General features: G+C 34.9%; 5 protein-coding genes across 13 annotated transcripts in view; 1 reads left to right on the plus strand and 4 right to left on the minus strand.

Annotated features, from left to right (window-relative positions):
• Positions 1-13,156, minus strand: part of LOC100141824 (uncharacterized) — an 88,740-nt gene extending 75,584 nt beyond the window's left edge. For 3 of the 5 annotated variants that reach the window (XR_010333650.1, XR_010333613.1, XM_064355744.1), the window contains exons 1-2: positions 9,887-9,905; positions 4,671-4,715 (exon numbers count right to left, since the gene is read on the minus strand). Coding sequence is in view for 2 of the 5 variants with exons in the window: in XM_064355744.1 (XP_064211814.1) it covers positions 4,671-4,715; positions 9,887-9,890 (49 nt within the window). In the remaining 3 variants the exon portion in view is untranslated. Of the gene's footprint in view, positions 1-4,670; positions 4,716-9,886; positions 9,906-12,427; positions 12,683-13,137 lie in introns of those variants that run through there. The other 2 variants (XM_064356267.1, XM_008192652.3) reach the window with 2 other exon arrangements.
• A 1,833-nt stretch (positions 13,157-14,989) lies between these two features.
• LOC658342 (uncharacterized protein) lies at positions 14,990-16,247 on the minus strand. The gene is made up of 4 exons (XM_964739.4): positions 16,047-16,247; positions 15,776-16,000; positions 15,305-15,723; positions 14,990-15,202 (listed from the first exon to the last, which is right to left on the minus strand). The coding sequence occupies exons 1-4, from the start codon at positions 16,218-16,220 to the stop codon at positions 15,025-15,027; spliced, it is 996 nt and encodes a 331-aa protein (XP_969832.1). The 5' UTR covers positions 16,221-16,247; the 3' UTR covers positions 14,990-15,024.
• Positions 16,248-16,341: 94 nt separating this feature from the next.
• On the plus strand, positions 16,342-18,522 carry Rbbp5 (Retinoblastoma binding protein 5). Its single transcript, XM_964672.5, has 8 exons — positions 16,342-16,508; positions 16,550-16,977; positions 17,022-17,203; positions 17,256-17,375; positions 17,423-17,616; positions 17,668-17,942; positions 17,989-18,124; positions 18,353-18,522. Exons 1-8 carry the CDS (start codon positions 16,490-16,492, stop codon positions 18,433-18,435), a joined length of 1,437 nt encoding a protein of 478 aa, XP_969765.1. The 5' UTR covers positions 16,342-16,489; the 3' UTR covers positions 18,436-18,522.
• On the minus strand, positions 18,513-20,241 carry Tom40 (Translocase of outer membrane 40). Its single transcript, XM_961678.5, has 4 exons — positions 19,881-20,241; positions 19,572-19,834; positions 19,296-19,525; positions 18,513-19,246 (listed from the first exon to the last, which is right to left on the minus strand). Exons 1-4 carry the CDS (start codon positions 20,029-20,031, stop codon positions 18,919-18,921), a joined length of 972 nt encoding a protein of 323 aa, XP_966771.1. The 5' UTR covers positions 20,032-20,241; the 3' UTR covers positions 18,513-18,918.
• A 385-nt stretch (positions 20,242-20,626) lies between these two features.
• The window catches only part of LOC658190 (ras-GEF domain-containing family member 1B), a 44,008-nt gene continuing 40,250 nt past the window's right edge, over positions 20,627-24,384 (minus strand). For all 5 annotated transcript variants that reach the window (XM_015978024.2, XM_015978023.2, XM_008192648.3 and 2 more), the window contains 3 exons: positions 22,017-22,160; positions 21,764-21,966; positions 20,627-21,712 (listed from right to left, as the gene is read on the minus strand). In XM_015978024.2, the coding sequence (XP_015833510.1) occupies positions 21,466-21,712; positions 21,764-21,966; positions 22,017-22,160 (594 nt within the window). In that variant the 3' untranslated portion in view covers positions 20,627-21,465. The remainder of the gene's footprint in view (positions 21,713-21,763; positions 21,967-22,016; positions 22,161-24,384) is intronic.

Here is a 24,384-nt window from a genome sequence, read left to right on the forward strand (position 1 = left end):
TAAAAATTAATTTTTAACCACCTTATCTGTACGAAAACAGGTAGATCACGGAGACGCCGCCAGACACCTCCACACCGTGATGTATATCCGACCAACACACCTTCCCAAGTTATGAATATTTAATAAACAAAGATAACTAAATTCGCGCCAGACAGGAATACAAAGAAACGGCTAATTTCGAAAAGGCAGTACTAAGAAAAAGGTTATGACATCAACTAATGTAACCCAATTACATGCAACTTCCTCAAGAACAATACCCCAGCCTTCAGTGCAATACCAAATTGGTTACCGAAGAAATTCGTTTCCTAAACGGTTACCCTTCAAGGCTTCAACTAATTTAGCCAAAATCTCGCGAACATGTGGGGCCAATGTATAATTGCGAACCACATGTGAGTGAATTTGAAGTGTCTAACCGAGTATTAGTAAGCAGGGAGACAGATGCTCGTGCACACGTGGCACATTGCGACCATCTTCCGTCTTCCTGTATATTCTCATGTCTACCTGCTCGCATTCATCATTTCAGAGGGTGGCATGTGCGGTATTTCGGGCACAAAACTTCCCAAATTACAAACAAAAATCTCTTGGAATAATGAGTTAAAGAGGAGACAGCATTTGTCCAAATTTTTGCACTTGCACCAAAGGGCTATTTTTAGCCGAGTGCAGTAATATGATGTGTCGCGACTGTCGTCGTCCGTCCCAGCTGGTGCCGATGTGCATGGCCAGTTAAAATGCAAGTCGCGGGCAGACCGCTTGTCTAGGAAGCCATCCGGTCCACATCGCATCCGGCGTATTAAAGCGCATCCGACGAAATTCGGTAAAAGAATTAATTTCTGCCCGAAATATCAATAGTCTGCTCTATTTTCCTTTTTCTAAACGTCGACATACGGTCTACCATCTGCCGAAATCCGGCCGACGCATATCGAGATGATAAAAAGTACAAATAAAGACCGAGAGCTCGGATTTATGCCGAACCGGAAGAGGCGTGCATTTGGCATAAAGGAACAACGCCAGCTTTCAAAATCTACAACAGCACTTCATGTCTTGGTTTGCGGGCCACCCTAATTCCCCATCTTAAACAACCAGCGGCTTACGAAAAATAGATCGTAGTCTAGATCTATTTCAACGAAAGCGGCTCTACAACGTTTTGAAACGTCGATGGTGGAGTAAATTTGGCCCCGGTTTAAAGAGGCAGGTGATGTGAGATCCTTTGGTTTCGCATTTGATTTCGGGACAAGTTTAACTTGAACCGGGAGCATGTCTGGCTGATTCAAGGGAAATTTTATATGGACACCTCTTCTTCCGTTTTCTGACAACGGAACGTATTATTACCGGCATTATGTTGGCTCATTCGCGCGTAAGATATGCAATTCATTGTATACTCGTGTAGAGACGAATTTTTCCATAATCGCACAAAAAATCGAATCTCTCAAGTCAAAAAGTTCAATAATAATAAAAATAAAAAATAAAAAAATAATGACGTAACAGAAGTGCACAAGACGAAGGAACCGTGATTCATCCCGACGTGCAAAAATCAATAAAGGAAATTTCTCCATTTACCACAAGAATACAATAGCTTCATTAATCAACAGTTCATCATGTTTAAGCATCCTGTACGTGCTTACAACTCCCATTCATAACTCAACTAGTTTCATGTGTAGTTTCCGCGGTTTGTGCTCGTTCAGGACGAAAATAACGAGAAAGGAGCAAACAGGACGATTTCAGCAGGAGACGAAAAATCGCTATGAAGTGAAAATGAGCACAACGAAGGCTAATAGGTGTTGTTCTTTAGACAACAACGAGCAGTACGGCATCAAGTGGTGATTGCTAGCACGTGACCTAAAGGAGTTGGGCGGCGGATATCCTCGCGAGTCGTGCACCGGACTGTTGATGAGAGTGTGTGCGAAGCCCACTATCCTGCATCCACTCCGGTATCTACTGGCGGCTAGCCCGTGAATGACTCATTCATACCGTCTGTGTACGTTCTTGGTGTACTTCGACGCCGACACCCATGCATTGCATATCATAAACGAATCATTCATTCATTTGTACGAACTTAATGAACAATATGGTTTTACATGACGCTTTTAACACAAGAAATTTTACAAACGACATTCAACAAACAAACGGGATAAAGTGCATTGTCGAAAATACGACACTGTGTAAAAATTTGATCAATTTGATCAAATTTGATCTTTAGAAGTGCGAGTTTTTGGCCTGCTTACAAGATTACGAAAAAAAGTGATCCTGAACATTTATTAGATAGGTAGATTAAAGCAGAAAACGCATCAATAGAAAAAACACCGAAATTCTTAAAACAATCAAAGTTTTCATAATAGTATATTCTGTAACACGTCAGATTCCATAAAGAATGGAAGTAGGACGCATTATTAACTGATATCGCCACTAATACCTCCCTATTCTAATAACAAGGGATAGAATAATGATAAAAATAATGTTCCAAAAATATATTCTAAAACAAGCGTAGAAAAAATATTTTCTAATATCGAATTAGCAGTATGTAGTAACGTAATGACAAAAAAGTGTTGGGTTTGTCTGGATCTTGTCTTAAAATTCAAACCAATATCGAAATAAAGACCAAAAATCTTGATAACACCGCTGTTTTCAATACATTCTTGAAAATATTTTAATAAGACTGGTTAAAACTTGACTTTTTTAGTTTAATGTAGAAAACCTCCTAATTTGTTAGTTAATTGTTTTTTCCTTTTATTAATCCCCGAATTTTCTTTGTTTGTTGAAATTCTTTCTTATGGGATGAAGATAAGAGTTTTTAAAAAGCAGCTGTGTTGTAGTATATAAATTTTATATTTTTTTCCACGTTTTTTTCGTTACACAAAAGATACACAAAATCAAAAAAGCAAAAGAATAACGGTTCAGTTTTTTTACTCGTATCTACGAAAAAAATTGTAACGTTTGTTCTTGTTAAAAATGTTTGTCTTGTTAATAAGACAAGACTTGTATCTTATAATTTAAAAGTTATACCACAAGACCAAGAGCAAATAAGCTCAAGACTTTGGAGAGAAAGATCAAGTCAATGAGATTGCCACCAATCTTCAATATGATAATTTCTGATAGTACTAGGAATAGCAGTTTTTTTTGCATCTCATTATTGATTATGATTATACAGAGGGCCAAAAATATAATGTCATTTTTCCAGAGTCAAAACCGAAACCAAGAATGCAGTGTGAAAATTTTAAGCTTAGAATGTGAGCAAGGAAGTTTAAACTTTCGAATGATAGACAAGACTCTTCACATTCTAAGTTTAAAATTAAAACAGTATATTATGAATTGCGGTCTTTACTCCGAAAAACACGACATATTTTTGATCCATTGTACCACATTTATAGTGATATTCCCTAACTTCTATTACTAGTGGGTTATTGCTCTATTACTGTAAAAATTACAGCTGTTATTTAAATTCGTATTCCTTAAACTCTGTTAGCAACATTTCTACAATAACATTTTCTGTTACATAACAACGTCAAAAACTAAAGTGGCAGTGACAGGTTGTAAATTTTTGCGATGTTTTATCAAACAAAGAACAAATTGTATTAAAAAAGAGATAAATGAATAAAATTAGGTCGCGCATACAATTCTAGCTTCAGATTTTGAAAAAAAAACAAAAAGGAGAATAAGATCTATCTTAGAACACAATAAACTAGTATAATCCATAATGTCCCAGAGGTAATCTGAGGAAATGAACATAACAAAATTTGAATAAATCCAAAATTGAACACTTTGTACTCTTCATTTTGGTTACATTATTCCGTGACAATAAAGCAAAGATTTTTAAATTTGTTTTATTATTTTTCAAATTACATTTTTTTGTCTTTCAATAAGAATTTTCTTTCTTCCAAATTGTGTCTCTCCCTTTAGTTTTGCATATATCTCCAGCACAGAATAAAATAATTTGGATTTAATTCAATTACCTTATTCGACATGAAATCCCACAAAAGTCAAAAATTGTCCCAAAACAGAAAATGTAATTTTTTTTTTCAATAAACAAAAATTGCTCTCATCTGTTCTCTCCTCTTTATTCGCTTATTTTTTCACATTTTAGTGAAACTTTTTGCGACACTAAGCTCGAAAAATAACAATTTTATCAAAACTTCTTGAAATTTTCGAAAAAAAGCTTTGAATCAGATAGTAAGCCATATGTTAAAATCGACTTCTATTATCTCGAAAATTGCAATTTCAAACAAATAGGAAAACTTACTCGTATTTTAACAGCGGTAGATAGGAAATCGCAAAGCTCTGTTTAAGCGCTAGTTAAGCGTTTTCATAAAAAAGCACTACATTCTACAAAAGTAACAGAATAACTTAGATATTTAAAGAAAACCACCATTAATTGTACTATTTTACCAATATTATTTTACGAATACGAGTGATTTTTAGCAATTAAAAACAACTTAGGCTCTTTAATTAATTTGTTAATTGTTTGCCCAGTCTCGGCTTTCATTTTTTTACTAGATTATACTGTACGTAAAAAAACAGTATGTATTTTTCCTCAACTTTCCATAAGTGCTAATTGATATTTGATGTCGTTTACTTTGTAATAATTACAAAATCTATACGTAGTTGCATGATGTCTGCCGCCAAGCCACACTTGCAACTCCGTTACTAGCGAGTGATTTAAATAAAAGAACGAATACCTCGTAATGATGCAGTGATGTGCTCGCCATGGTCTTGTCGATTCTCTGAAAATAAAGAAAAAACTAATTAGAACATCTAATAATAATAATGAATGCGAAAGATTTAGCGTGTGATAATGTTAATTGTAGAACTTTCCTCCACGACATAACATAAAGTACTACTACTTCTTTACCATAATTGGGTAATGACTTGCTTGCATCATAAATATTTAAAGAATTATACCGCATTATACCACTTACAGATGTATTATCATATTTAGCATGCACTTAAACATTGTCGTGAAATAAAATTAAATTACAAAATTCCTGTCTACGACTCCGAAACATTCGACCTCGTACGTACGTCCACTCGTAGTACACGTAATACGACTTAATATTTTTCCCTTTTTATTTGCATTGCATACTGGTGTCGTGACTTATCAATAGCCGGGTCCCTCCGCCACTCGCACGATTAATAAGGGGTGAAGTCGAGCACTCGCATAATCGCCAGGTCCTTGCCACCGTTCATGGGAATGTGCACGCACTCAATGGCTGAAACGCCGGACTTTATCCCACGCAATCGGGAAGACAATTCGTTATTACTATTATTTTTAGTTAAAAAGGCGCAAAACGGGTAAACACTTCAATTTTTAACGAACCAAATGGACGCTAATTATCGTGTAAGCACCGAAATGTAGTTCGACTCAATGGCAATAATTGCCGAACCTTCCGCTCGATAATGAGCCCTACAATTTTCGCAACTATCCTAAACACGCATTCTTCTTATCAGGCCCGCTCCAACCGGCAGATGGGCCACAAACGAATTTTAAATCTTTGCGCTCGAGTCTGCATGCTAAGCAGCACCGCAATTTAAAACATAATAACAATAATGAAATTTGCATTCCACTTTGCACAAACGTTTCACAGAAACAGTTCCATTCAGATAATTTCATAATTTCGGAACACTGTCCAACACCAAAATTTTTTGAAATCAATTACTAAGCAGTGAAGAATTTCCACAAACAAGTAGAAAAACGTCTCCAAACGCGCCTTTTTCTGCGAAAATTAGATACGCATTTTTGCATTGTCGTCCACGTTTTCGTCATAAACTTGGCAGTGTTTGCTCTTTGATAACTGCGCTCCGAAGTCAAAACGCAAATCGATTACAGAGAGCTGAAACAACACCTGCCTTGTAATAATAATTGAAGGAGCTAAACCATGATTGTGGCACTCGCCGAAAGCGGCGCCACCAGCCCATGAAACCGCAGCTTACAGCAAGCTGGACCGCTCTTCTTTTGTTTTAAGCTAATGGACCAAATAAATGGTGATTTTCTGAAGCATAGAGCCAAGACACCGGTCGCTTCCGAATTCTTTATCCTATACAGTCTGCCATGTGATGAACTAAACAGTTCGGCTTTAACGAACCGTGAGATAACAATCACAGCAAAGAGAGATATAAAAAATCAACGTAGTATTCAGCTGTCCAAAATAACTGCATTTAAAAATCATTCGTAAACAATAGAAGAGCAAACGGATAGACGACGGTAATTACAAAATCAAAGGCATTTCCTCGCTTCATCTAAACAACATGTGCAAGCGCTGATGCGTAAATAATTATTTTATTGATATATCCTCAGCACACCTTTCACGCAGTATTTTAAGTATCCACCTTTCTAAAACTTCCTAAGCAATACAAGTTGAAACCACAAATTAAACAACTTGTCAGTAAACAGTTGTTTTCGTTGAAGTTTTGTCTGAATTTTGAAGTTTAGGCACTCAAGGTGTTCAAAGGATCAAGTGTTTTTGGTAGAAACAAAATCACATGAGCAGTGGTTTATGTACAGGGTGCTGCATTTTGGATGTCCGAAACGAAGAGGTTAGAGAAAAACCAGCGATACATTCTCGGGTCCGTTTTTTGAAAAAATAATTTTGGTCAAATCCGCATCTCGCTATCGTCTTTTGTTTTCGACTTATAAACAAAAGTTGACATTTTAGCGAAATCTTCGAAAATTCATATCTTCCTTATTATAAAAGATACACATTTGAAACAAAGACGTTATAAAGGCACTTTTTTACGGAAAATTTAGTAATGCTAAATTTTTTTTAACCATTCGTTTAGGTGTAATAACATAATGTTGTATTTTTTTAAATAGGAATCATAGTTGGCTATGACATTTTCAAAAAGCTTATTTTTTTCTGAACTGAAATATAAATACAGTTTGATATTTTTATATACTTTTGATAAAAAATATATTGAAAATATTTTAAAGTAGTTGGCCATGGAAAAATTATTTCACATAAAAGGTGTGAATAATCTAGAAATTTTGTGAACGGTTATTAAAGTAAAAAATGTGAAAATTATCAAAATAAGCAATCAAATTTATTCTCAATTAAACAAATTATACGATTTTAATTTCATAAAGAATGTAGAAAAAATTGAAAACGATGCGTCACTAACTATTTGATCACACTTTTTTATGATTTAGTAAAGTGCAATGGAGGTGACGTTGATAATGTTAATAATTTTTTTACCGCAGATGGGATTTGATTTTGGTGTTTGAATTAATATTTTTTGTAAAATAAAATTTTATTTACAGGCAATCATACAATTAATAATTTTTTTTGCAACATTTTATGTTTAATTAGAAAATAGAATAACAATGTAAGCTTGCCATTTTAAATTTAAAAACAAATAATTTTTACTAATCGCAAAAAATTTATCTAATAATTATTTATTATGCTGTTTTTTAATTAATTAGTGTTTAAAAAATCATTAAATTATAAATACTTGTTGAGTAATACATTTTTCATAGTTTGAATTAAAAATCCAAAATTTTTCATGGCCTGCTATAAAAAAGCAAAATGTTTTGTTTTTTTAATAATTTAAACATAATGTATTACACAAATAGACATATGAAATAAAAAAAAAATAAACTTTTCAAAAATGTCATAGCGACTATGATTCCTATTTAAAAAAATACAACTTTATGTTATTACAGCTAAACGAATGATTAGAAAAAATCGCTGATAACATTATTAAATTCTCCGTAAAAAAGTGCCATTATAATGTCTATGCTTCAAATGTGTATCTTTTATAATAAGAAAGATATGTCCGAATATATTTCGGACATCCAAAATGCAGCACTCTGTACATACATATGGGCTAAATGAACTAATGCCCAGGACGGCAGAATTTTAGGGACGGCAAAAAGATCTTTATTTTGATAAAAAAAATCCTAGTAAACAGATGGGTTACATTTAAATCAATTCATCAGTTTTTAGTTATCGTCGTATTTTTTTACTTCGTAAGTATATGTAATGTTAAAGAATAGTGAAACTTTACGATGAGTAATACAGTGAAACCTTCCTTAATGGACACCTCCGAATAACGGACACCTCTTCACAACAGACATTTTTGTAGGAACGTAACGTAACAAAACCTATATTAAAATTTCCAACCTCCCATTAGTCGACACCTCTTCACAACGAACAATAAAAGATGCTCCATAGGTGTCCGTTGTTAAAAAGTTTTACTGTAGTTATTAACATTATAAAAAATGTTTTTAAAAAACTCACAAAAAAGTGCAAAACGTAATATAATTGGTTGAACTCCAAGAAAGGGTCCATTTTTAAGGAATAAATGAAGAAAATTTCGAAGAAAAAAAGACAAGATTTTCTTCATTTATTCTTTAAAAAATGAAAAAGTGGCTACGTTTTTTGAAGAACAACAACTTCTTAAATAAGTTCAGGATGATTTTTTATTAAAAATTTTGAAAGGACGCATTTAAAAATCTAATGCACGTTTAGAATGAACTTTTTCAGGTTTTCTTTAATTTAATTTTCAGAAGTATCTTGCATCTGAATTAACCAATATTTTTTTGAAGAAATGTTGTCATAACAGGGGCGGCAATGAACCTAAATACGCCACTGCACACGAGTACAATGTCATGAGCTTCTCGCGACAGACATTTGAACGAAAAAATGCGTTTGTTTGATGCTTGTAAGTTGGTTAAAAAACCGTGTTTCGAAATTATTATCCTTGAAAAGCCAGGACCCTCCGCAACCCGACAAACAGTGGCGTATTGCGGTGGTGTCGAGGACTCGAGGAGCGGCTAGTTGATTTATATCCGGCCCAGATATTGCCTCCATTATTATACCCGCCGTTGGCGAGCACCTACCACATTGCAAAACCTAAAACACGCGATATAACTAACATCCCCGACGGTTTTCCACTTTGATCTCTACGATCAATTAAAATTAATAGGGTATGTAGTCTTTGTTGCGCGGAAAAGGAAAAGGTGCAGGTCTTACTCACTCATAAAAAACTAAAAGTATCATCAATCATAGACATCATAACACAATTACGTCAGTGATTTGAGTTACGCCTTGTGCTAAACTAGGCGTCGGTCCTACAGGTGTCCTACTTTTACAGATTGACTTGGTTGAAAAATTTTGCAGCTCTTGATCAATCATTCAATCAGTGTACGTTCTTTTGCCATAATTATTAGTTTGGTAAAATTTCGATCTAGTGAAATAAATCTGGATCTGGTCAGAATGCATGCTTTATTATTATTATACAGTATTAGATGTAATATGTGCTATTGAATAAATGCAAACAGGAATTGACTTAATATTGACCTCCCTAACGTGGAGAAAATAATAACGATCAGTAACATGGTAGCAACCCTCGCGTTCATCAATTATTCTTAATAAAAAATGTTTCATGCTTTGCGCCTATAAATCTAAAACGAATAAATAAAAGGGTGGTTTTGCAATCTCGTAAAAACCGGGTTATAAAAGTACGAGCTTCACTCCGTTATTACATTCGACAACAATAGAAGCAAGGACAACATGCTAATCGGAAAATGTTATTAAGAAATTACTGACCTGATTCCGTGCAAATTTTACCAAATTTTATAATCCGTATAATTAACTTATGCCCTAAATTTCGGGAATTAGCGTAATGGTGCTCAGAAAATCATAAAGCTCTTAAATTAAATTATAGTGGGGAAATTGTTATAATTTGTTATTGAAAAGGTGAACAGTCTTAAGCATTCAAATCAATTATTCCGCACTACGTTCTAGCTGAACTCCAAATACAAACGAAGTGAATTTTATCTTATCTTTATTAAAATATTATCGCACCAATCCAATAAATAATACAGTTCCGTACAAAAATCAATACAATACATTACGCCTTCCCGGTGATGTTATCGAAAAATTGTTTTGTTACTTACCCATGATTCTTTTAGCAGCAAAAACGTTTACCGACGTGTGTTTTTCACAACTAAATAGCATTATCTTTTCATATAATCTAGTTTACACTATATGATATTAGATGCAAAACGGATGTTCGCGTAATAGTTATTGCAATAATTACGTTTATCGCGATAATATCGCAAATATCTATGTCTATTTTTAAGTTATTCGGATTTACTCTTAAAACATATGAGACGACCTTTTCCATTCTCTAGTCTCCATATAATTCACGCATTTTGCATAATTTAGTAAAATGTAAAAGTGAAGCAATATTAAAAATTGTGGCCTGAAATACGTCATTTATTACATTTAATCGATTTTTTTTATAATCAACTGTCTAAGAGCCGTCAGGTTGGCATTATCATAAATAGTATTTTTTTTTAATTAAGGTTGATGCAATTGTCTCCAATTTAAAGCACGTACAACAACACATTTAGTTATTTTAGACCACCTTTAGACTAACGAATTGACAACACTACAGTCCAATTTTTGAAAAATGTCAAATCTGGTGTTTAAAATGTCAAAAACAGAATACAGCCAGTTTCAAAAGTAGTTGGACATGAACTCTTAGGGTGATATAGTCTGGTCTTTAACAGATTTTTGACACTGACAGTTCATTATATAAAAAATGAACTACATTCGGTTCACTTTTATAAAAACCATTGGGTGCAAATAGCGTACTCTTGGCTTTGACTTGTATATGAGTTGTCATGGTAACAGGTTAGTCATTTGCACCACAATGGTTTTTATCATAGTGAACCGAAAGTATATGTATTATCGAATTTTAAAAAGCCGTCAGGTTAGCATTATCATAAATATTAATTGTTTTTGAATAAATGTTTTTACCTTGCAAATTCAACTTCCAAATTTTTAAAGTTGTCTACAATTTAAAGCACGTGCAACAACACATTTAGTTATTTTAGACCACCTTTAGACTAACAAATTAACGATTAACACTAATGTCCCATTTTCAAAAATATCAAATCTGGTGTTCAAAATGTCAAATACAGAATACGGCCTTTTTCAAAAGTGGTTAGACATGAACTTTTAGGGTGATATAGTCTGGTCTTTATCAGAATTTTGACACTGACTGTTGATTATATAAAAAAATGAGCTATATGTGTAGTTTTCTCAGTTTTTACAGCCAATCACTAAACACTAACATAACTATTTAAAATTATAAATGATGAAATAAAAAGATAAAATACCAAGACTAAGTTTTTAAATTTTCTCGATAAATATAAGAGGTAGGTTTCTGGTAAAATAATATCAGTCTTTATTCAGAAGTACGGCACCCTAAATTTTGAACACCAGATTTCCTCACGATTTCCTCTAAGTTCTTCATGATTTCACCAGTTTTTTAAAAGTTTGGTATTCCGCTGAGTTTTACAAACTTAAAGACTGACCCATTTCGGAACTAGCTTGTGGCGTTCTTTTTTCGAAAAATCAACAAATTACTACCTAATTATTTCACTTAACGTAATAATTGTGTTAAAAATACATTCATCCGTTGTGCTGCTTATAAACCTAATCGTATATTTTAAAAGAAACTTAACATTACTAAAATTATTTTGAAAATAATCAAGAATTTGACGTCGGTATGAAAGAAGGACTTGGTAATTACAAACTGACCTTACTGAAAAATTATGAGGCAAGATTCTTTAGAGAAAATTTTCTGACATGAATTTTTAAGAAATGCCACAAAGTTACAACAATAATTTTCAAATATGGAGTATGAAACATTAGGTTTACCCATGATTTACTAAAAATTGCCAATATAAATTATTTAACACAAACATTACTAAACAATTATAAAAAATACAATTCAAAAGGCACTCGATGGAAAAAATATAATGAAATAACAAAGTGTTAGAACTTATTAAACTTAATTTGACCAGAAACATCTGAATCTGAATCCCATTGAAGCAAATTTCTTCTTATTGGATTTTCACATTATGTGATAATTTCCTGGTAACTCGGGACACTGTCTTCCGACAGTTCCTTACTTTCTTTATCCATAGACTGGACAAGGCGTAAAACCTTGGCTCTGAATAAATAACGAAATAATAGTACGTTTACACAAGATATTGTAAAATATCCCACAATCGTGGCGATACAATGTTAAAATATTTATGAGCATCGTAAATAATAGCAGAACAACTACTTAAACAGGTGTACTGCAATGCTTGCCTTATATTACGGTAAAATCTAGCCAAGCATTTTTAAAACGTTGCGCTGGACCTGCTCGGTAATCCGAATGAAACTCACGTGTGCACCTGTCAGAAGAGCTGGATGACTCTTTAAAGGTTATGTAGCTCGACAAACAATAATTGTTTATTTAATTCGAAACAAATAGCGCAGATGACAACAATAATAAACATGCAACAATAAAAATGGCAAAACATAAAAGTACAACCAGTGACAATCACAACAACAAAACGACAATTTTCCAAGCAGGCTCATGAAACTTGGACAAAGAAATTCCGAGAGTTATTTCTAAACAGGATTTAAGCACTCACCTAATTTTTCTGCTGCAAGTTTTCGCTTTTCTTCAAGTTTTAAATAACACTGCAAATAGAAGAACACCGCGGTAATGTTTATGGTAATTCAAGCGACTGTTCCGTAAGCACTACGTTAGAGTTAAACCGATTTCGCGTTTTTCGTGACGAGTTGGAGTTCATTCAGAATTGTAACAAATTTTCTTTTAATAAAAATAGTTCGAAGTGACAGAAAAACAGACTAAAGCACGCCATGTTGTTTTATTTGAAATAACTCGCGCAGGGCCATCTGGCAGCGACACGTCCAAGCTTCGATATACGAGGGCTAGCATTTAAATATTGGCCCTTTGATTTATTTAACCAGTTCTTTTATTAGCAGCTTCTTTTCACTAATGAGGTAGATAACAAACCAATTTTTTATTAATTGCATCGCTAATTATAATCCACATTCGATAATAATTTATGAATAAATTTCAAAGGTATTAAGCGCGCTCATTACAGTTTTATTTGCATTTATTAATTTACCTTTCATCCACCAAATAACCATCAATTAATTTCAGCTTTAATTGGATAATGAGCCGCATAACACATTCAAATAAAAACGAATGGATTCATAACAGTTAAGCGGTTTTATGGCCGAAATTATTTACGAGTGCAGCGATCATAAATGTTTCATTATTTTAATTATTTTCAATATTAGCAAAAACAATCTCGAAAGGAAAAATACGTACCCATCCCGCCTACACCTACAACGTCACACAAGGAAATAAAATCAAAAGGTGGTTGATTTAGTTTTATACCAATGTAAAAGCAATCAATACATTTAATAAATATGCATATCGGTGTTGGACCTAGTATTGTGTTTTTTTAGTGAATAAATAATGCGTCCACATCAAGATAAACCGTACTTCAGTTGACCCTGCGACTTTTTTGACCCTGTAGCTCCATTTTTTGCGAATAGTGAACAAAATCATAAAACGAATATCGTTAATTTATCAGTGGTAAAACCTTAGCGAGAAGTTATTTAGATTTTATCCCAAACATTTTTTCTAAAATATTATTAAAATAAATAATACAAATTTCTTAATTTATACGGATTACGTGAATATGCGCCATAACAAGCTCCAACATCCATCACGTTAAGAACTGTATCTCGATCTATAAAAATCTTGTTTTCGTGAATTTTCAGTTCAACTATGTGGGATTTATAGTTGACACGAAAGTCTGAATTTTATTACTTTTATCTGAATGGTGCCTCGATGCCATTTAAATGAAATAGTGAGCACGTGTAACCAGAGCGTTTGTAGTTTTATGAACGAACTGATTTCGATCTCTAATGGCTTAACCAGTCGGATAAAAATGATTCATTTAAGTGGCGTGGCAAGCAAAAGAAAACGAGAAGCGATCACATTTTTTATAAAAAATGAAAAATGTATGTTAAATGACTTAATTAAGTATTTAAACATAAATCAAGTTATGTGCTAGTAATGTTTAATGCAGATTTCAAATTGATTTGAACTGCTAAGATTACTTATACAAGGAGTCTGCTAATTATTTTTTTCTGTATCTCAAAAAACTGGAATCTGTAATCACACAGAAATCAGCGTCTGTTAATAAATACCTACACCATATTTTTCTTCTTGCATAATTTATTTTTATATTTTTTTTTATAAATATTTATAAAATTAAAATACTCCGATAAAATATGATTTATCGAAATTCGATGAATTTCTAAAAAAAACAATGCTTAAATGATGGTTTATACAAAAAATGCTTTAAAAAATTTATGCAAACTTGGCAATTGCCGATTACTATTTCTTTTTGTACAAACAACAATCGTAATTTAATCGTTTATTTTAGAATAAAATCTAGTTTATCACTGGTAAGCTCTTTTAATAAACTGTTTTTTCCAAAAAAAAAACAGACCTGACCTGATTTGAGCCACCTTATATAAAAATAGAAATGAGTACCTGAATAAAAAATAAAACAAAAAATATAAGTTTTTTTTGTATAAATAATACACGATTGAGAATTAAAATTGAGTTTGGTTGTAATGTTAATTTACGTTTTTATCATAAAATCAGTCGTATTTTCGTTTTTAAATAAGAATTAATTAAGGCCAATGATACTGCCAACCTTATTATGTCACTTATTATCGTGTCATGCAATCGCAACGCACTTTTACCACACAATTTACAAACACTTTTTAATTCAGTGACGATGCAAAGACCTTTTTAAGCGAGAATAAATTACACAATTATTCATTTTACTGACACCTATTCTGTTGTACCATACTAGGGAATCGATTTCATTAAAAATAAATTTAAAGCACTTTTAAAATCGCACACGCCAATCGTCTGGCTTAGGGCAAAATTATCTAAATTTTATACTACCATCAAATTCATATTATATTTAGCGCCAACACGTGCATAAATAGCCAGGTTATAGCCGAGATAAAAGGAATTAATTTTAGCAACAGCCCAATTTACGAGATAAGAAAAAATAAAATTTCTAAGTCGGATATCTTTTACCTTCTGCGTGCCCAAATAGAAACAAAAAAAAAATAAAATAAATAAAACAATCTGAGCCATAAAAGTTTTATTATTTCTAAAAATAAATTACAAGAAAAACTTTCTCCTGCTTGTTTCCATGGCATGCCTTCTCCCTTCAATAATCCACTCATACTGTCCATACTTGCTATCAAAAGTCCCTTTCTGTAATGACCTCAACTTCAAGGTAAACCTAGGCCCCAGTTCCTTCAACCGAGCCTTCTTGCCGTCTTTATCAAATTCATACCTAACAACAAATTGTACAGAGTTTATAAACCAAACGTCTATCAAGAGTGCACCTATGATGTCTCAAATTTACTTTTTTATAGAGAAAAAAATTGTCACAAACCTATAGTGCCTGAAAAATATGTAATCACGTTGGTTGTGAAACGTGACCGCCCTGCGCCCCACAAACTCAGGCTCGTAGTGAAACAGCGCCCCCAGCATTCTCCCAATAGTCAAGCCCAACCTAGTTGAAAAATTATTTAAAATGACTTCAGGTCTATGATCGTTGATGTCTTTGTGATTTTTGCGCAACTCGGTCGTAATTTTGACGTTGGAAAGCTTAAAGTGCGCCGTCGGCCCATTGGGCAAATGAATAACAAGTAAACCGTCAGGTTCATGCCGATTTTCATTAATAACGAGAATATCAGTATAGTTTCGTTTTGTGGCGCTCTTTATAATTTTTTTAACACCTGACCTGTTCCGGTACAAGGAGACCGAATTGGGAATGATCCTGGTCAACTCACGTCCAAAAATTCGAGTTTTCTGTAAAAGTAAAGTAGAATTTTGCAAAATAACTAAATAAAAATCGTGATACCCGCAAGGGATTATCGGAGTAAGTGATAAGGACTTTAGGCTCGTAGGACTGTTGGTAATACTCGCTGAACTCGTCGTTGTCAAAGTCGTTTCTGACCAATTCGTTTTCTTCAGTGTTAACATCCTCAACTGTGGTTTCGTCTTTTAACCTTAGGGTTTCAAGCGTGTGGGGCACTTTTTTGGCCCCACCTTCCCTCTCACGCTCTTTCTTGGCCAATTTCTTCGCCTAAACGACACAAGTTTACGAATAATTAAACAAAATATGACCTAACCTTCTTCTGTTCCTTTTTGGCTTTCTGGTACTGTTGAGTTCGCACTAATTTATTCTTAATGTGTGAATATTTGTTCTCATTGGGGAACAACACGGAGCCACTTTTCGACGGTTTTAATTCAGTTTTTACCTCCGGTTTGTCCTCAACTTGCACGTGCTCCTCTTCCGCCGACATTTTTTGAATTCGTTTGACGGGAGTTTTAGTTGATTAAGTTGGTGGTTGTAACAACCAACCAGATAAATATTGTTCCACAAGCCCCTACAAAACATTGAAGCACTTGACTGGCCGACTGTATCGAAGCTCCAGTTAGGGACTTTCGTTACGTTTTGACAGATTTGTCAACAACAAACAACTATTTTTTACGTTTAAACTTTCGTTTATCATGGAAATAATTAGAATTTAGTACTAGGAGCCAAGCTATCGCCACATTCTTTAACAATACGATGAATTTAGAGTTGTTGGGTGAGTTCGCCACGTTTGTCGTTTCCTAACCAAATTTCCAGAATCTTTCGGTCAGAACTACCCCGAAGAATTCGACGGCACGCTCGACTCGCTCTCAATCGCCGTAACATGCGCTTTCAACAAACGGGGGACCCTCCTAGCCGTGGGCTGCAATGACGGCAGGATCGTAATTTGGGACTTCCTGACTCGGGGCATCGCCAAAGTTATCTCAGCCCATGTCCACCCGGTTTGCAGCATCAGTTGGTCGCGCACCGGCTACAAGATCGCGTCCGCGTCGACGGACAACACCGTCTGCATCTGGGATATACTGTCAGGGGAGTGCGAGCAGAAGTACCGGTTCCCATGCCCCGTCCTCAAGGTCCAGTTCGAGCCCAGGAGCATGGAGAGGCTCCTGGTGTGCCCCATGAGGCACGCGGCGGTTTTGGTCGACACGAACGGGGGCCACAAAGTGCTGCCAATTGACGATGATGTACGGAAAATTTGCGGTTTGGTCAAACACTGACTGGGTTTTAGGGCGACTTGAACATTTCCGCTTCGTTCGATAGGAGGGGCGATTATGTGTACACGGGTAACGCGAAGGGGAAGGTCCTGGTTTTGGATTCGCGGACCTTGGAAGTTAAGGCCAGTTTTCGGGTTATTTTGGGGACTTCGAGCGCGACAGCGGTCAAAAGTATCGAATTTGCCAGGAGGGGAGAGTACTTTTTTCATTAATTTGTGCTTTTATCAAAATTAATTGTAATTTTGTAGCTGGTTTTTGATAAATACAGCCGACCGAGTGATTCGTGTTTACGACAGTAAGGAGGTCCTAGCGTGTGGGAAAGACGGGGAACCGGAACCCATCCAAAAGTTGCAAGATTTGGTCAATAAGTGGGTAAAACACCCAGTGTTGGGAAAAATTTAAATTGTGTTTTTAGGACAATGTGGAAGAAGTGTTGCTTTTCGGGCGATGGTGAGTACATTTGTGCCGGTTCTGCGCGACAACACGCCCTGTATATTTGGGAAAAATCGATCGGGAATTTGGTTAAAATTCTTCATGGGACCAAAGGAGAGTTGCTTTTGGACGTGGCTTGGCATCCAGTCCGGCCTATTATTGCTAGCATTTCTTCTGGTATTTTTTTATTGTTATTTCAATATTCATTTTTATTAAATATTTGTCTAGGTGTTGTGAGCGTTTGGGCCCAAAATCAAGTCGAGAACTGGTCCGCTTTCGCGCCGGACTTTAAAGAGTTGGACGAAAACGTTGAATATGATGAGCGGGAGAGTGAGTTTGATATAACTGACGAAGATAAGTCGGTTGCCAGTGGTGGAGATGATAAGGAAGATACTGATATGGAGGTTGATGTGTGTGCTGTTGAGCCGGTACCGGCTTTTTGTAGTTCAGATGAGGAAAATGAAAATACCGGTTGTCTTCAATTTTTACCAATTGCCCCAGAAGTAAGTCCTACAGGAATTGGTGACAGTTTATAATTGTTTAATTTAGATAGAAGATCCTGAAGATACGTGGACTCCTGCTGATACTAATTTACCTCCAGTGGGACAAGGAAGTGGACCTCCGCCAGCTAAAAAGAAAAAATACAAGTCGTATGATGTTGCACTCGAAAATACCAGCGATGCAGGTAATAATTAATAAGAGGAAAAGCAATTAATTTTAATAAGTTAATTAATAAATATTTTTAACTATTTTATTTTAGACAATGTTAATTGAAATTTTTTTGGGCGAAATTTTGCTCAACTACGTATACCGTAGTAGCGCAGTTTTTCTTACCCCTTTATTCTAAGTTTTAACAGAAATGAAATAAATAAATTTATTTATATGCAATCAATAATTTTTGCTCACCTTGCAGAGGTGCACCCATTGCTCAGCAGCAAGACGAAAGACAAGCAAGTGATGGGCGGGAAGAAGGCGGCGGGACGGCCCAGGAAATAACTTTATAATTTCTCATTTATTACGTTTTATTTAGAATCAATTCTCTTTATCGTGCTGTCGTAGAATAAAAAGTATACTTTCAACAAAGTGTTTAATTTATTATCTATATTACATGGCCTAATTTTTAGAATGTAAAAAAAATAACAAAACTTATTTTGATAACAGGTCCTCAAACACAATCAGAAACAACATGTTTGACGTATGCATATCCACCCAAATAAAATCACGTCGTGTTTATGCACAACCTGTTATGAAATTAAGGGTCAAATGCATTAACAATTTAAGTTGTTGTCTAAGCCTACACACAATCAAGTCTTGGAACAACTTCAATTTCTGGAAATATAAAAAACAATTATGTATAGTATATACAAAACTGACTCCATTTTATTAATAAACGGTACAAATTAAAAAAATTACTAAAATCCGCTTTCCTAGTGACAAGTTCAACGATAATTAATTTGAAATATTCACTTCGTTCCGAAGTTATCCAATCAGGATTCCAACACCGAGTCTGAACTGATTTTTGTTGTGGTTCAAGAGCCCGCTCAGGGCCAGCGTGAAAGGCAACGGACTTAGTTTTTTCTCTAACACGGCCCCCACGGACCAGTTTGAATCCACGTGCCCCTTAAATACCACTTCACTCTTTGGCAAGTCAACTTGGTACCCTATGGACGCCACCGACTCCTGCATGCGCGGGTTCGCCTCCAGCTCCACGCCGATCTGCAGCTGGCTGCTGGCCTTCTGGTAGTAGCACAAGTGCACCCCCGACACGCCCAGCGTGCCAGAAATTTGCGTATTTTCCGTGGTATATCTGCGAAAAAATTGGTTCAATTCACTGGCACCAGTCTAAAGATTCGTACTTGGCCGCAGCGCTTAAGAGAGCGATTTCGCCCCCGGGTATGGCGGGCCCCTTCTGGTAGGCGAGCTCCGACCCCAGGGCCAGTCTGGGCGTCACGGCTTGCAGGTAGTGGAGGACCATGACCCCAGAGCCCGAAATGATGTCTGGGTTCGCCACCGTAACACTGGCAGTATAGTCAGATCCCTTGTAGTTCATGGTCAATTGCCCAACGGTGAATTTCGAGTTCTGGACCTGCAATTCACAATGAGACAACGTTTGGTCTTTGGTTGCCAAGTACTTGGGCCCCAAACTTCGCCTGGACTTTGGAACATAACTGGTGGATAATCGTCGCGTTGAGGTTCCCTGACGGGTCGATGTCGCCCAGGAGGATAGGATAGGCCTCGCTGGGTGAAATTTGTTTAGTTCCTACATAAGTCGCCCCGAACCTGTACCCACTGGGCGTGATGGAACTCATATTAATCGTGTGGGAAATTTGAAAATGGTTGCTAAGCCCCCTCGTGAGCATCACTCTCGCGCCCTCGAAGTTCGTCGGGAAAATGTCTAAAAGCGAGCCTTGAACCTTGAGGTTATGTTACACATTACCCACTTTTGCATTTTGTGTGGATTTCCTCGAGCGGCCCGGGGTTTTCGACCTCCTGGGGGGGGCCCGAGGTGGGTGTCTCCGGTTTGGTGTACGGGGCGGCCGATGGAGGCGGCGGCGGAGGCGCTGGTGCCGAATAAGCGTGCACGTTACCCATTCTTTTCTAACATAAATTTCCTAAAAACCAGTGGATTTTGGGCCTTGCGCTTATCACACTCGAGAAATGCACATGTGACACCAAACGAAAACGGGCCAAAAGGGTCACTAAACGTGATAACGAAGAACCCCACACATTTTCTTAGAGGAAAAAATTACGGTGACAGACTGTGACAGGTGCCTATTTGATCGACAAAGAGAGGCTCCCAGGTGGCGCCACTCGCCGGGGGCTAAAATCCATCATTAAAACCGTGCTAAGCATGAAAAAGTAAGGGTTAATGATTAAAGGAATAACGCAGGCATTTAGCAACACGGTGCAGTTGTCGCGACTTCAAGATAATGAACAAATTAAAAAAAAATGATAGGTTATGCAACCAATTATACAGGACCCAAAGTTCTGTAATAGTTCCGTTACTACACTTGGGTGTTTGTTGCATTTTAATCCGCACCAATATAAAGTAGCAAGACAATAAATATATATACAAAAAGGTTTATATTTCTAAAGTAGAAAACTTTTTATCGATAACAATTGTGAGGGGAAGTTTTTTGATTTTATTTAATCTACCTATATTTTTGGGGCAAATAAAAAACGCTGGTTTAATACAGAGTTTATACATAAAACAATGCGTACGATACAAATGATTTATATATTTTATAAATAACTACAATACAACATATAGTGTAATAATTAGCGATGCATTTCTTACCTAGTGACTAGAATACTGATAGATTTAAGTCTTTTTGAATTGTTTAATATCCTATCTGCAGCGTGAGGCAAAGCATATGTAGCGAGTTCGGCTCTACATTGCAATCAATAGAGTAATCACATCTGTTACATCCAATAAATATTTACCCATTTATGATAATCACATTCATTTACAATGAAAAATTGCATGGCGTATTTATAACAAATGTGATTGAGTGTGAGTTCCTGACAAGACGAATACTAATTTAGATTAAATACTGTTAATACATTGGTCAAGTATATTAAGTACATCATTACAAACATTATGTAAAAACACTGAGGTATAAAACATTACAAATAGGTACAAATTTTCAAAAATGTAAGTGTGTGAATATTTTTTAGTTTTCGTGATTTATTATGAAAAATACATCAAAACTTCGCTCAAGGAATAAAAGCTAAAGCGGTACTTAATATAAAAATGGCAATTAGGTACTCAATTAATATCAGCATTTAACACCGGAATCCGTGTGGGTGAAGGTACTCTAAAAGTTGTGCCAGTTTCCAACTAAATTACTCGATAAAAAGCTAGAAATCACATTAAATACTTCATATTAGGAAAATAACCACTTATCAAGTGTTCTGTTTTTTAAAAAAGAAAACTATATCCTGTACAAAACAAAAATAAAATCCAAGACATCAATCAATTATATACAGATCAGTTAAAACAAACCATTTGTACATCGAAAAGAGTTACATCGCAGTGCTGTCGGCTTTGAGCGTCTTGCACCTCTCCTTCTCCTGGTTGTTCTCCGGGGGCTCGCAGTCGAAGCTGGCGAGCGCGAGCGCGTTCTCGTTTAAAATTGGTCCATGTTGCAGAACTGAAATGACTTTGGGGTCCTTCTCGAACGGACACGTCACCTGCTTCCAGGCCATAAACTCCGTGACCTGTTTCGCCAACTGCCAGAACTTTTCAAAATTTATGTGGCCATTTGGAAGCCTGCAAGCAACATGTCAAAATTTCTAAATGAAACGGAGAAAACCAACTCACTTATTGGAACACCCCTGGTTGAGGAAATACAAATCCTTGACCAGCAAACTAAAGAACGGGATCACGATTCTCTGTCGCTGGTCTTTGGCGCCGTGGCTGCGCCACATGGCGGCTTTAAGCGTGCTTCTGTAGCTACTAAAGTTACTGCTGGGGTCCATTTGGTGCTCGAGTATGGCGAATTTACCAGAGTGGATTTTGTTCCACTGAAAAAATCGCTTGGTCATGGGTTTGGATGGAAATAAACGTGACTTACAGTTTTCTTTAGCCTTGAAATCGGTGACATATTTAGGCCGGCGATGATGGCCATCAGACTGTTGAAATTGCCGATGTTGAAGCACTCACGGCCTGTTTCAATCCAGTATTCCACCACGCGCACTCGCTGTTTTTTCTTCTGGTACTGGAAGCGCAAATTTATGTCACAAGGGTTGGAAACGTTCATTACATTACAAACGAATATGTGTTAGGGTTTTTGAAGGTGTCACTTATAATTTTTTTGTGCTGTCGCTTAAAAGATACCATTTTTAAATCACCACTTGGTGGATAATTTAGCTAGAAATTTCGTATAATAAAATGTATTGAAACAGTGATTCCGAGTTTTCGTTAGCAATTAACTAATTAACTAATTAACAAAATCATAATTAATAAAAATGCAATAGATGGCACAACAAACAAGATAATAAGGGTAATGAAGAACAGAAACTTTTTATAAAATTAAATAACTTTAGCTTAAAAATGAATGTGTGAAAACATTTTTCAAGACTGCATCGCAAAAGAGAATATAAAAATATCTCAAGTGAAAGAAGAAGAGATAATTTATCATGTTTATGTCAATTTTTATGTTTCAAAAAAATTCGAAACAACAAATAATTTATTGTAGAAAAGTTACTGCAAATTAATTGACAAAAAATCCCCGTTTGTTGATAAAAGACAGAATATTAGAAATTCGTCAAATTACTCTCAACTTGTAATCAAGTTCTATAAAAAAACTCACGTCATACTAAATTAAACGTTTTTTCCAAATTTGAAGAATTATTGTTGGCTTTTTTTCGACAAAATTTAAACAAATAATTGCGTTTCTTGCTGGAAATTATACTAAAACGTCCAAAAAAATAAAATAATTATGTTTTCGTTTAGTTTTGTGAAACTCGATTGAAACAAAGTTCGATGATTTTTATTAAACGCAATTTTCCGAAAAAAATTGTTAACTTTTAACTCAAAGGTATGCTTTGATACACGAAATTTCTGCCCAAACTGTTGGTTTGTTTTTGACAAAATTTAAGGAAATAATAATTGCATTTTTAGTTGAAAAATGTACTAAAATCCTCCAAAAAACAATATTATTATCTGTTAAGTAGTTTATCGGTCTGTTTCAGCGTAATCTAACAAAAAGAACGTGAGAATTTTCCTCAAAAACGTGCCTAAAGTTTTAAAAAGATATTAATAGCACCATTTTTGATTAGATTTTGGAGTTTTTGGCTTATTTTGGAAACACTTTTGCTCAAAAATAAACAATATCGAGTGAAGCAAAGTTTGTTGATTTTTCAGTCAAATTTATTATTAAAAAACAGGCTTTTTTCGATTGAAAAGCAACAATTTTGGGCTAAATTTGGAGAACTGTTCGCCTAGTTTTGATGAAATTTAAAGAAATAATTGCATTTCTACAAAAAAAGACAAATGCAATCTCATTTTCGTTTAATTTTATCAGTCTGTTTGAGCGAAATCTAACAAAAAGAACTTGAGAATTTTGTTCAAAAACGTAGCTAAAATATTAAAAAGATAAAAATAGCACCATTTTTGACAAGATTTTGTGGTTTTTGGCGTATTTTGAACACACTTTTGCTCAAAAATGAGCAGTATCGAGTGAAACGAAGTTTGCTGATTTTTCAGCCAAAATTTTTATTAAAAAAAAACAGTTTTGTTTTAACAGGAAAGCATGCTTAGATACTTAAAAATAGCAGTTTTAGGCTAAATTTAAAAAACTAGTTGCATTTCGAGACTAAAACGTTCCAAAAAAAATAAAAACAATGTTATTTTCGCTTAGTTAACTGACTTATCAGTCTGTTTAAGCGAAATCTAATAAAAAAACTTAAGAATTTTGTTCAAAAATGTGCCTAAACTTTTAAAAAGATAAAAATAACACTATTTCTGACTAGATTGATAAATAAGCAGAACCCAATGAAACAAAGTTTGCTGATTTTTCAGACACATTTAACAAAATTTTTCGTAAAAATCAGTTTTATTTCCACACAAAAGCATGCTTAGATACTCAAAAATAACAATTTTGGGACAAATTTGGACAAAGTTGACTTATTTTTGATAAATTTTAAAGAAATAATTGCAGTTCTAGCAGAAAAATGTGCAAAAACGTTCCAAAAAAAAGACAAAAACAATGTTATTTTTGGTTAGTTTGTTTTCGCCAAAAGTAATGAAAGATAAAAATAGCACCGCTTTTGATTAGATTTTGCCTTATTTTCGACAAACTTTTACTATAAAATTTGCAAAATCGAATAAAACGCTAATTTTGCAACCAAATTTACCAAAGATTTTCGTAAAAAATAGCTTGCTTTTAACTCAAGTACTTACGCTAATATTTAGATATTTGGAAATAACAATTTTCGGGA

The sequence above is a fragment of the Tribolium castaneum genome, chromosome 1, assembly GCF_031307605.1.
Source record: "Tribolium castaneum strain GA2 chromosome 1, icTriCast1.1, whole genome shotgun sequence".
NCBI lineage: Eukaryota > Metazoa > Arthropoda > Insecta > Coleoptera > Tenebrionidae > Tribolium > Tribolium castaneum.